Source organism: Capricornis sumatraensis, chromosome 7, assembly GCF_032405125.1.
Source record: "Capricornis sumatraensis isolate serow.1 chromosome 7, serow.2, whole genome shotgun sequence".
Classification (NCBI taxonomy): domain Eukaryota; kingdom Metazoa; phylum Chordata; class Mammalia; order Artiodactyla; family Bovidae; genus Capricornis; species Capricornis sumatraensis.
In genome coordinates this window covers 24,390,110-24,404,336 of record NC_091075.1, presented here as the reverse complement: position 1 = coordinate 24,404,336, position 14,227 = coordinate 24,390,110, and the positions used below count along the sequence as shown (strand labels likewise).

The 14,227-nt window shown below is 35.8% G+C and overlaps 1 protein-coding gene across 1 annotated transcript in view; it reads right to left on the bottom strand.

Annotated features, from left to right (window-relative positions):
• CENPE (centromere protein E) overlaps positions 1-14,227 on the bottom strand; it is a 77,027-nt gene that overhangs the window by 49,757 nt on the left and 13,043 nt on the right. Inside the window, 6 exon segments of the mRNA XM_068975253.1 lie at positions 107-181; positions 4,734-4,901; positions 6,359-6,447; positions 8,362-8,506; positions 11,918-12,076; positions 12,964-13,083. Coding sequence (XP_068831354.1) covers positions 107-181; positions 4,734-4,901; positions 6,359-6,447; positions 8,362-8,506; positions 11,918-12,076; positions 12,964-13,083 — 756 coding nt within the window.

Sequence of the window (14,227 nt, the reverse complement as noted above, 5' to 3'; positions counted from 1 at the left end):
AGATTTTAAAAATATAATTCCCTCTATTTTCTGAAATCATATTTAAAACATAGATGTTTTACAGTTTGGGCTCCTTATCAATAGAAATATCAACATAAATGCTCACCTCAAGATCTTGATTATATACTTCTGCATGCTTAACTAAATTCTTTAAGTTGGAAATTTCATGAATTAGTTGCATCTGTAAGAGCATGTGAACAGGCAACAGAGCAAACCAACAGTTAATAAAGCAAAAAAAAAAAAAAAAAAGATAGCATTCATTCACCGCTCTAGAATCACCCAACACAGCAAGAAGGACTGGGAAAGCAACTGTTCAAGCTACTGCAACAAAGCACCTCATTATTTAAAAATAAACAAATAAAACCCCAAACTCTCCAGCCAAACAAAAATATCCCCACACCCTACAAAACAAATAAGAAAAAAAGCCTAAGCGTGACCCCAAAATAGCTACGGCATCTGTTAATAAAGCTACAATAACGTCAAAAGCAAACTAGCATCCACCATTTGTAGAAGACATAGTGGTAATCAAACTCTTAAAAAAACATACTTTTAATAGATTTTTGTTTTGGGTTAAGTGCAGAATGTATTTATTTTATAAGGTTTTTCTCTCTTTTGATAAATTATCTACCTAGCTTTATACTGGCATACTTTTAATGAGTTGTGACTTGAAATTTAGTTTTGGATTATGACAGTTCTAAGTGGTATCTTTATAATATTTTACTGTTCACCAAAGCTACAGAGATATGTATGGGATCATGAAATATTACCTTGTTGGTTTATTCTACATTAAATACTGGAAAGACGGTGTTACTGCTTTATATTGTTCAACTGTCTAAAAGTATAATGATTACGTAAAGATATGAGAATTTCTATTGAAGTTTCTTTTTGATTGAAATACCTGCAGCATTAAATATTTAAGTACCAGAAACTTTAGTGTTCAAAACAAGTAAACTATAGTTTAACAAAGATAAATGTATTATCCTTTAGAGTTCCTTAATTTTCATAATCAGATGAGTCATTACAGTAAAAGCAACTTTTAGTCAAATATAAGGGACTTACAAAAACAGCATCTCATTTAAATATAATTTTCTGGAGAATAACTCAGTCCTATCTAGTTTCAGATTTCAGACTACTGCTAGTTTGACATTTTTCTATTTTAGGTCAGCATTATTCAGTAGAAATATAATATGAGCCAAATTTATAATTAAAAATTTTCTAGTAGCCACTATTAAAAGTAAAAAGAAATAGGTAGAATTAATTTTAATATAATTAGCTATGCCGTGCTCATGCTCAGTCGTGTCTGACTCTTTGCGACCCTGTGGATTGTGGCCTGCCAGGCTCCTCGGTCCATGGGATTTTTCAGCACAAATATTGGAGTGGGTTGCCATTTCCTTCTCCAGGGGATCTTCCTGATCCAGGGATCGAACCCGGTCTCCTGCATTGTAGGCAGACGCTTTACCGTCTGAGCCACCAGGGAAGTCCATCAAAAACACAGAAGAGTAGTAGTAAGTTTCAAAAGGATGTCAGTCGAGATCTTTTATAGATGAAATCTACTTTCTAGAAGTCAACTCGCCAATTATATGCACAGCTGGAGACAAGAGGCTGCAAAAAAAGGTTCAGCTGGAAAATATCTCGGATACCCAATTAGATCCAGTTATTCTGCGTCTGTGGATTTAAAATGATCATCATCCACGGTGGAACAGATGTGTCCCTCGTTGCTTAGAAAATCCACAGCTAGCTTGATTGAGGCTATGGACGTGTTGGAGTTGGTTCTTGAGATCCTGAAAGTTCAATCCTTCAGGTCTTGGGCAAGCCTTGATCAAATTCAGCACCTGGTTCTGGGCCACAGTGAGGCCATTTGCTGGTATGAAGTTATTCCCACCGAAGTTCCCAGCTTCACCTACTCCTGGATTGCTGACAGGTGCTCTCCCTGCTGAAGACTGGCTGTTCGACTTGCTCAGCATCATGTGTGCATTGACTGCTTCCAGAATATGTGTGGTGAACTCATTCATATCCTCCAGGGGCATGATCTTAAAGGCTACCAGCCTTTTCTTGTTCTGGAAAGATCTCAGATGACTTCATGTAATCAGTATTCAAAAATTCACGTACCTTTTCATCTTTTTTTTTCAAACTCAGGTCAGTAGAGACTGGCCCCATTTCAAGTGCTCAGCTGGCACATGTGATTAGTGGCTAGCCCATTGTTCAGCAAAGTTTTAATCTGTATTGTTATAATTTAAATTGGCTGGCTCTTTTACCTTTTCTTTTCTAACTTTTGTGCAAGGAAACCACATTTGCCAGAAATGAAGAACTAAATAATTAACTTTAATTTTTAAAATATTTAGGAGGAAAAATTCCTTCTCTTTTGGAATTGCTCTTCATTTAAAGTACTGGTTCAGATAAACAGAAAAAGATTAAGTAACTTTTGAAAAGAGATGAGTGTATTCTTCCAATGATGTATTGTTTAAAATGCAGAGAGTAGAGAATGTACATGATATGGTCAAAGTTAATCTACTGCTACATAAAAAATGTTGCATATTTCAGCTATTACAATTTTTAGCAGGTGAAATGAAACATTTAGTTAACATAAATATCTCTAAGTTGTGAAAATTATAAAACTAAATCAAGCTAAAATTGGTAGGGAAATGAAATTTCTCTTGTTCCCTGATCATGATAATACTTGACCTTATTTATTCCTTTCTCTAAAATTACTACTTAAATATCTTTATTACTGTATCTTTACTTGAAAATTACCCACAGCTTTAGTGATTTTTGACAAAACCCTTAAAAGCCAGGACAATGGTCACATGTCCTAGGGCTGTAATTTGACATTTACTCCTTTTTGGCTAAACTTTCCCCCAAAATGTAGGTTTTAGAACATACTTCATTGCTTACACCCAGACTTGCATTTTTAGTTTAATATTGGAATGGATATTGTAAAACTGTCTTTGAACAGGTTAAGTTTGTATTACTTAAACTTTTAGGTTACTTCCAGAACCTAGAATTTCAAAGTGTGTCCAAGTGAAAACGAAAAGAATAGGATTATTTACCCCTTTCATGGTAAAAAGGAAAAAAAAAAATCAAGATGTGAGACTGTGTTATTTTTGTAATCTTTCTGTATGTGATTCAATTCAGTGAATTTTTTCACTTTTAATGATTAATAGAATATATTTATTTAATGTAAGAAAATTTAGAGACATTATTGCTACACTTTGGGTATAAAATTGCCCAAAGTTAATTTTATACCATATTATTTATAAGATACATATAAAAACTTAGGTAAGATTTTGGCATTAGAAGGGGACTTGAAAAGCTCCCAATTTAACTGCAAGAGGGAAGATACACAGAAAAGTAAGCCCTGAGAGATCTGATGACTTCCTCAAAACCTTGCCCACAATTCATGCCAGGCTCAAATTTGTGGTGAGCTAATAAATAGCAAAACTAGAGCTTCATTCCAGCTAGTCTGCTCCAGAGACCATGCTCTTAAACATGATACTAGAACTTCCCTCTCAATAAAACTCAGATTGCACGTTGAAGTTCACTCTTCTTTTCATGATGTTTTATATTTTGTGAATTCACAAATTTTAAGACAAGTTAAATGGAACTCTGTGGAGAACTTACAGAGTTTTGCCTCTCAGGATATACCTATGAAATGTAGAAGTAAATATACTACAGTTTGCAGGCAGAACTTTTGGCACAGAATTCTTTTTTTCTTAAGAAAGAAAAACAGATAAGAAACTATGAAACAGAAAAAAGAACTGTGTCCCTCTGGGCTCTCCACACAGAAATCGGAGAAGCAGCTACATATTAACTCATATTTTGCCTACACCAAAACACTGACTCTCATTTTTAAGGGGATTCATGGATCATGTCAGGCTTCCCTTGTGGCTTAGCTGGTAAAGAATCCACCTGCAACGCGGGAGACCTGAGTTCGATCCCTGGGTTAGGAAGATCTACTGGAGAAGGGAAAGGCTACCCACTCCAGTATTCTGGCCTGGAGAATTGCATGGACTATACAGTCCATGGGGTTGCAAAGAGGCGGACAGACTGAGAAACTTTCACTTCACTAATGGATCATGTCCCAGGTCTGACAGTAGCTGTGGATTCTTACTCTAGAAAACTGAATACGGACTCCAAAATTCCATAAAATAATTTCAAAATGTTTATGAACTCTAGGTTAAAGACTCTCTACACTAAGGCATCTCTTGAATCTTGGACAGTTTCCAAGTCCCAAAGTCTGATGGCTTCTGAATTAGCTTAACATGTAGCCTAATACTACACACAGTTATTTAGGTATATACTTTCTAAAAAAACAAAATTCATTAATAGATACTATCCATATATAAAACATTCAGCTGGATATTAAAATTCATGTTGGTCTCAGAAGGAAATGGCTATAGTCTAGGCAGCGCTTCTCATATGCTCAACAAATTAAATACTTTAATATACAAATTATCAGGAAATAATTTCTTCAAGACAAATCCATCAATAGGCAGATTCACCAAACTTTCCTAAAGATGTTCTTAATTTCTTCTTGTGCATAAGCACAAGAGAAACAAATATGATTTAACTATTTTAAAAATAATATAAATTATTTCTTAAATTCTCTAAATTGTGTATATATGTGGAAAACAGGTACATCTTCAATATCTCAAGTTTAGAAATAAATATTTTTAAGAGAATACTTCCTTTAAACTTGTGTTTTTAGTTTAGTTTCACATTTCCACATTCTTTACCTCTTGATCTTTCTCTGCTTTTCTTTCTAGAGCTTCAAATTCATCCAAGTCATTCTTTTCTTTTAATTTCAATTCCATTTCTTCATTTTCTCTTCTTAAATGTTCATAGTCTAGTACCAGGTTATCATAGTTAGCACGAAGTGAATTCAATTCACTTTCTAAGTTTTCCTATTGTAAACAAAACCAAATTTTCAAGTCAGAATTCTAATCATATATTCTTTGTTTTCTTAACTAAAATTTAATCAAATAATTTAACTTTGAATCATTTGGTGGTTCAGGCCATTTTCTTCTTCAATATGTTTTTAACAGTCCAGCTTGATACAGAGTAAGATAAAGGGTCTGCACTTTTGGTAAACTAACTCAGAATAGAAGAAAGGGTTAGGATGAAAAAAAAAAAAGGATCATATAACAAATGCTCTGCCTGTTCTTGACTGGAAAAGTCGAGTTAAAAGTAGGAGGTAGGGCTCATAAAATGGAATACAGGTCTTTAAACTCATTAATCATAAAGCTGATAATTTAACTGTCCTCTTGTCTGACTACTATTTTATTTCTCAGTATCTCTGAATTTAAGAAGTGAAACAGAGATTATTGATCTTTAAAACTCTAGTGGCTGCTAGGTTTCCCTATATTCAAAACGGGTCTGTTTCTGCTTTCTATACTGTTTGAGAGTCAAACCATGAGTTAAAAATAAAACTAACATCAAGGATTTTCAAAAAACACTGAACTTCTAGAGTATACTTAACTAATTAAAACTAGTTGCAATGGTCAGCTAATGGTAATAATAATTCCCAAGAATCACTGCAATTTTCCTCCAAAGTGAAAATAAAATTTGTAAATACATTTGTAAAACTATATTTCTTTGAACATTAAGAGCCTAGAAAGTAAGTATATAATTTAACTTACTATAGTATTCATTATACTATCCCTTATTTCTTAAACTCTTGATAAGACAACAGACACTTACTTTTAATTTTCAGTATTATCTGGCAATCTTACCATTCCCTAATATGTATCATTCTTCTAATATACGACTGAGAATTTTGACACTAAAAGTCAACTCTTTTTATTCCTAGGGGATTGTCGCTAAGTCACTTCCATCTGACTCTTTGTGACCCTATGGACTGTAGTGCACCAGGGTCCTCTGTCCCTGGGATTCTCCAGGCAAGAATACTGGAGTGGGTTGCCATGCCCTCCTCCAGGGGATCTTCCCAACCCAGGGAATGGAACCTGCATCTCTTAAGTATTCTGCATTGGTAGGTGAGTTCTTTACCACTGGGCTTCCCTTGTAGCTCAGCTGGTAAAGAATCCGCCTGCAATGTGGGAGAGCTGGGTTTGATCCCTGGGTTGGGAAGATCCCCTGGAGAAGGGAAAGACTACCCGCTCCAGTATTCTGACCTGGAGAATTCCATGGGCTGTATAATGGGGTCACAAAGAACTGGACGGGGCTGAGCAACTTTTACTTTCACCTTACCATTAGCGCCACCCAGGAGGCCCTAAATGAAACTAAAACTGTTACTGAAATTAATTGAGAGCTAGAAATGTGTTACAACAACAATAAACTCCAATAATAAATGAGTTTTAAAAAGAGTAAAAGCATAATGCTCTGTAAAATACATTTAAATTACCTGACTTAGTAGCTTTGTTGCTGGATTCCATTCTATCTCAGTCAATGTATCAAGAGTGTTACTGAAAATATCAGACTCTGAACAGAGAGCTATAATTAGAGAGAAAAGAAATTTATCTATAAATGTTATTAAGCTTCTTAAAACTCAAAGATTAAAAAAATTCTCATCAGAGGTAATAAACTCAAACTAATATGTACTGAGCGACTGAACTGAACTGAATATGTACTTACTATATGAATGACAAGAATACATTAAAAACAGATGTGATCATTTGTATTATTGTGTGAATTAAGATCACTGGTTAGATTAAGTGATAAAATACACAGATCCTTAGTACAGTATAGGTAAAAAGGACAAATTCTAAATTTGAGATTTGACTAAGTGGATTTAAAAATGCCCCTAAGAGAAATAATAGCATATGAAGCAACTGACAAAGAATTAATCTCAAAAATATACAAGCAGCTCATGCAGCTCAATTCCAGAAAAATAAGTGATCCAATCAAAAAATGGGCCAAAGACCTAAACAGACATTTCTCCAAAGAAGACATACAGATGGCTAACAAACACACGAAAAGATGCTCAACATCACTCATTATCAGAGAAATGCAAATCAAAACCACAATGAAGTACCATCTCACGCCGGTCAGAATGGCTGTGATCCAAAAGTCTACAAGCAATAAATGCTGGAGAGGGTGTGGAGAAAAGGGAAACCTCTTAAACTGTTGGTGGGAATGCAAACTAGTACAGCCACTATGGAGAACAGTGTGGAGATTCCTTAAAAACTGGAAATAGAACTGCCATATGACCCAGCAATCCCACTGCTGGACATACACACTGAGGAAACCAGAACTGAAAGAGACATGTGTACCCTAGTGTTCATCACGGCACTGTTTACAATAGCCAGGACATGGAAACAACCTAGATGTCCATCAGCAGGCAAATGGATAAGAAAGCTGTGGTATATACACACAATGGAATATTACTCAGCCATTAAAAAGAATGCATTTGAATCAGTTCTAATGAGGTGGGTGAAAATGGAGCCTATTATACAGAGTGAAGTAAGTCAGAAAGAAAAACACCAATACAGTATACTAATGCATATATATAGAATTTAGAAAGATGGTAACAATGACCCTATATGTGAGACAGCAAGAGACACAGATGTAAAGAACAGACTTTTGGACTTTGTGGGAGAAGGCGAGGGTGGGATGATTTGAGAGAATAGCATTGAAACATGTATATTATCATATGTGAAATAGATCGCCAGTCCAGGTTCAATGCATGAGACAGGGTGCTCAGGGCTGGTGCACTGGGATGACCCTGAGGGATGGGATGGGGAGGGAGGGTCAGGATGGGGAACACATGTACACCCATGGCTGACCCATGTCAATGTATGGCAAAAACCACAACAATATTGTAAAGTAATTAACCTCCAATTAAAATAAATAAATTAAAAAAAAACAAAGAAAAGTCAGCACAGCAAAAAATAAATAACTAAATAAATAAAATGCCCCTAAAAAATATTTGTAACTACATTCGGGATAATTCTGAAACAGATTTCTGTCGTAAACACAGGAATTCTTTCAAGAGTAGTAGTTGAAGGCTGATGTCATGTGGATACTAATTTAACTGGATAATGATTAGAACCAAAATGTGTGCTTCAACTACAATGCGTCATCATTCTTAAGACATGTGGAAATAAAAGAAAACTTCATGAACGTTCACTTTCTTAAAATCACTTCTCATTATCTCCATTGTAATTACATTTAAAATATTAATACATACATTTTATTTAAATGTGTTTATCACATTACTGAGTTATAAATAAAGTGCTGCTTTAGGGAGGGGCCATATGTACACTGATGGCTGATTATGTTGAGGTTTAACAGAAAACAACAAAATTCTGTACAACAATTATCCTTCAATTAAAAAATAAAGTTTAAAAAAATGTCCCTCTTTATATGGATGCTTTTATAAATGAAAGTAATTGGAAAAGTACTCACATTCATCAATTTCTCCTAAACTTACAGCAGCCTTATGTGTTCTTGTTGTTACATTCACTGCCATATTAAATTCATTTACGTAGTTTGAGTCCTTCATTTTGTTAATTTTCCCCGCGCACCAAGTGACTCTTCGTTTTTTTTTAGCCTAAAAAGAAAGAAATCAAAATTGCCTCACATAGATTGGGGCTCATATACTGTAAAACGAACTAGTTTCCATTTTAAAAAACCACTGCCTTGGTGGTATTTTTACTAAGTTGAGTTTAGCATCTTAATAGTTTAAGGATATCCTGAGATAAGAAAACATACTCAAGCTTTTCAGATCAGTGTTTAACCCCTGAAAACTTTGATGAAACTATCATTTACACTATATGTTTTATTTGAAGGGTTATGTATAAGCTTTTCTGGAACATAACTGAAAGGAACTGGTTGACGTACAACTCTTCAAGTACGCTGGTGTTACAAGGGACAGCTGCTGCTGCCACCCCATAGCTATCAACAGCACTTTGGGGTACCCAGTTCCATTCCCTCAGTTATCTGGTCATCTGTCACCTTCCCTAGCTCCTTCTTCTTGGCTTTACAAATGCTCAAGCCTATTTATTTGCTTTTGATTTTTTAAAGAAACAAACTCTTGGCTCCTCACTTCTCTCTAGCTACCATTTTCTTTCAGTTTACACACTATCATCTTCCTCATCATTTATCTACTTCTTTGTCTCTTCAGGATCATTTCTGTCTACTGCACTGCATCTCAAGATTAACTTCTGTTCCCAGAATACACTGCTCGCTTTCATGCCTCTACATACACTATCTTTAGGTTTGAGACAGCCAGCCCTTTCCACAGTCTGCTCTGCAAAACTCAGCTGTATATAAATATTCTACTCCAATGACCTTCAGCTCAACACCATGCGCTATGCTATTTCAAACTCTTAGCACACTATGAATGTATGTCTCCAACCATCTCCTGATATCTCAGCAGAAAAGTTAAACCTATTTCACAAAGACAATATAAGCCTAAACTTACAAAAGCATTCCTTCTTCTGTCCTTGTTGAAATGAATAGATGTTTCTCCTTCTAAGGCCAGACTCTTCAACTGTATTCAAGATCACATCCCTTTGGGCATCTCTGCCCACAGCAAGGTGGCTTTTATTACCAACGCATAACTCAAACTGCTTTTGCAAATAAGCTTCTCATTTCTAAATCTGAAGCATCTTTGTCTTCAGCATCTGTAAGCAGAACGTGACACTACTTACCGCATTCACCTGATTTCCTTTCAATTCTAGAGCTCAACATGGGCTCCTTTAGGGATTCTTTTATTCTGCTTTTGCCTAAAAGTTGTTGTTTGTTGGGGTTCTGTGTTTGACCCTTTGTTCTTTCCATTCTCAACATGCTCCAAGGGCAAGCTCATCCATTCCCAGGACTTTAAATTGGATCAGCTGTAATTAATACCCAAACTAACATGTCCATCTCAGACCTTTCACGTTTCCAACTGCCTGCTGTCTTAAAATGGAGATGTCCTGAATCAAACATTGAGCAGCTCCACTACTCTTCATTCAGTGAATACACATACTACCAACTGCCCAGAAAGCCTAGTAATGCTTCCAAGTCATTCAGGATGCCTCTTTCTCTCCTTCCTTGCCTCTGTGTTCAAACCACCACAAAGTCCAGTTGAGTCTGCCTTCCAAATAGCTCTCCAGTTTATCCAATTTCTTCCATCTTCAGAACCACAATCCTTGTAGAGGCCAAATCAACCTGATGCACACAGCAATCACACCTTTCCAAATGTAACTGCGATTACGTTCTATACAAGGCTTTTCCTTGTTTTTAGCAAAATTCAAAGTTCAAATCCCTTACTGTGGTTTACAATGCCCATGCCACCAGAAAGTCTAACATACTGTTGTCCCACAACTTCAAGCTTTTGTATAAGTGTTTTTCTGAAATACTATTCCCTATACCTTCCACCGGGCTATTTTCTACTCATCACTCAGTCAAGAAATAGATCTTGAGTGTCTCTATACTTAGTGTGGTGATCTGTACATGATACTTATTAATAATATATATATATATATTTTAAAAACCCATTTATTTCTGGTTATGTAGGGTCTTTGTTGCTGTGCAAGCTTTCCTTGAATTGCAGTGAGTGGGCTTCTCATTGCAGTGACTTCCCTTGTTGTGGAGCATGGGCTCGAGGCGGGCTGCAGTAGCTGCAGCTCCTGGGGTCTAGAGCACAAGCTCAATAGCTGTGGAGCACAGGCTTAGTTGCTCCGCAGCATTTGGGATCTTCCCAGAACAGGGATCAAAACTGTCTCCTGTGTTGGCAGGTGGATTCTTTACTACTGAGCCATCAGGAAAGCCCAGTAATAATCTTAGCAGTATACAATTAGTGAGGATTTCTGAGTGTAAAGTATAGTGTTATGCACACACTGTATGTTACTTCACTTAATTCTCACAACAGTCCTATGAAGTAGGGACCAAGCTATTATATCACAGATAAGGAAACTGTAGCAAAGTGTATTTGAGAAATTGTCTGAGGTCAAGTGTTAGGAATTGCCAGAACTGGGATTCATACCCAGGGAGTTCAAACCCAAAGGCTATCCTCTTAAATTAAAAAAATCTGTCAGATAAACAAAACCCTAGTAAAAACAAAAAAACATACAAATTCGAAGTCAGAATTTTGATTACTATGTTGATCTACAGTCTAGATCAATTTCTTGATATTAACATTCTTGTTTCTTTAAACAGAAAATATTCCAATATACTTCAGACACCCGTGGTTTCCAATCAGCTAATTAATTATATTAGAATTTCTTAAGAAACATATTGCAAACAGTTTCCTTGGCTAAACTGTAGACTGTAAACCACGAAAGATTCCAAATAGCCAAAACAATCTTGAGAAAGAAGGGCAAAGCTGGAGGCATCATGCTTCCTTATTTCAAACTATATTACAACGCTATAGCAATCAAAACAATATGTATGATAGTGCCACAAAAACAGACACATAAAAACAATGGAATAGAAGCCCAGAAATAAACCCTCACATATATGATCAATTAATTTACAACAAAGGAACCAGGAAGATAAAATAGGGAAAGGACAGGCTGCTCAGTAAGTGATGTTCGGAAAACTGGACAGCCATATGTAAAAGAACGAAACTGGACCACTATCTTACTTGCACGTAAGTAAGATACACTTATACTGGACCACTATCTTACTTGCACGTAAGTAAGATACACTTATACTGGACCACTATATTTACACGTATCTAACAGATAATTTTCTCATATATAAAAATCAATTGAAACTGATTAAAGACTTGAATGTTAACAGCTGAAACCATAAAACTCCTAGAAGAAAACTAAGGTAGTAAGCTTGAATCCTTGAATTAGTACTTCTACATCAGGGATTGGTAATTTTAATGAACTTCAAACATACGACAGGTTCTTGGTTTCTTGAATATAATGTATTGAAAGATGATAAATGAATAATTATGTAATAAATAAATAGGAATGTCCGGTTCTGTTCTCTGTATACCAAGTTTAAGCTGTCATCTTTTAAATTTTACCTTTAATTCTTGCTGTGATGCTAGGGAAGAAGATGTCACCAGCATCCGTGTTAGGTTTTGAATTTTCTCAATTTGGACTTTTTGAAGTAGATCTTTTTCTTCCAAGAGTTGGGCCAGTTGGTCTTTTTCCATTGCCTGGGCTCGAGTCTCTAAAGAAACCTATAGAATGTAATAATGGATTATGTTAATAATATACGTAGCTATATTTTTTAAAACCTTGAAAGTAGCTTAAAAGAATAGAATAGATATTTGTATGTGAACTAAGAGAATTTTAATTATATTGAAATAAAATATACTCTACGTGCAGAACTCTAAGTACACAGTTACCATAATCAGTAATTTCTCAAACCAAAAATAAAGTAAAATATCCATTTCTTCTCATGTCATTATTCTATATGCTGTGTGTAAAATTATTACAATGCAGCTAAGGCAATTCTATTAACTGCTTAAAATATAAACAGAAGGCAGAGAGATCATAAAAGCAGAGACTTGAATACCTACAGCAAAAGAAGAGATGTTTTCATAAGATTACCATTTGTTATTTTAGATCACTCCTAAAAATATCACCAGAATGCAAGATTTACACAAAATTGAGGGCCATAATAATTAAAACAAACAAATTACAAGTGATTATCCTACTTTATTGAATTCCTATCCTGGGTTTGGAAGAAAAATTCAAGATAATGTGAAACTCTGTAAAGTAGTTTTAGGTAACTATACATGGTCTCTCTCTTTTTTAACCTAATTTCCTATGTATTTGTGATAATTTTTAAAAAAATCTCTGTCAACTTGGCCCATTTGAAAACATCACATTTTGCCCTTTGAAAATGAAAAACGAAACCTAAAATAATTTCAGGAAACCAAGTCTTTTAGTTTATAGTAAATTAAACTAAATTTTGCATGAGTTGATTTCTTCTTAGTTGAAAATTGTTTTAAATCTAGGTTGCAGAGCTGTTATTGATGGCTTCAGACTCTCTGGGCATTTAGGCAGATCTCAGTTCTAAATCTGTCTCTTCTCTTTACTGAAATACATGGTTCATACATACCTCCTCTAATTGCTTTTTAAGATCCATTATTTCTTTCCTATATCTTTTCAGGAGAGCTTCATCACTTGATACCTCGTTAACATAAGGAGTATTTTTCATATATTTGGCAGTGCTGGCAAACTGGGGAAAAATGCAAAAGTGTTATGCACTCAACACATACACAAATTAGTAATACTTGGTTTTCTTGTAATTAAGATTTGTAAAAAAAAAAAAAAAAAAAGAAACAAAAGAAAAAAAATCAGTACTCTTCCCAGGTAGTTTAATACTTTTGAATACAGAGAGCATTCTATGTCCCCATAACAGGGCCAGTAGTGCTCCCATCAAAAGCCCTTCTCCTTCCTTTGAACTCTATCCTCCTTACTAGCCACTTAAGCATTAATTGAACTGGACAGGGAACAACAGACTGGTTCCAAATAGGAAAAGGAGTACGTCAAGGCTGTATATTGTCACCCTGCTTATTTAACTTCTATGCAGAGTACATCATGAGAAACGCTGGACTGGAAGAAACAAGCTGGAATCAAGATTGCCGGGAGAAATATCAATAACCTCAGATATGCAGATGACACCACCCTTATGGCAGAAAGTGAAGAGGAGCTAAACAGCCTCTTGATGAAAGTGAAAGAGGAGAGCGAAAAAGTTGGCTTAAAGCTCAACACTCAGAAAACGAAGATCATGGCATCTGGTCCCATCACTTCATGGGAAATAGATGGGGAACCAGTAGCAACAGTGTCAGACTTTATTTTTTGGGGCTCCAAAATCACTGCAGATGGTGACTGCAGCCACGAAATTAAAAGACACTTACTCCTTGGAAGAAAAGTTATGACCAACCTAGATAGTATATTCAAAAGCAGAGACATTACTTTGCCAACTAAGGTCCGTCTAGTCAAGGCTATGGCTTTTCCAGTAGTCATGTATGGATGTGAGAGTTGGACTGTGAAGAAAGCTAAGTGCCGAAGAATTGATGCTTTGGAACTGTGGTGTTGGAGAAGACTCTTGAGAGTCCCTTGGACGGCAAGGAGATCCAGCCAGTCCATTCTGAAGGAGATCAGCCCTGGGATTTCTTTGGAAGGAATGACGCTAAAGCTGAAACTCCAGTACTTAGGCCATCTCATGCGAAGAGTTGACTCATTGGAAAAGACTCTGATGCTGGGAGGGATTGGGGGCAGGAGGAGAAGGGGACGACCGAGGATGAGATGGCTGGATGGCATCACGGACTCGATGGACGTGAGTCTGAGTGAACTCCATGAGATGGTGATGGACAGGG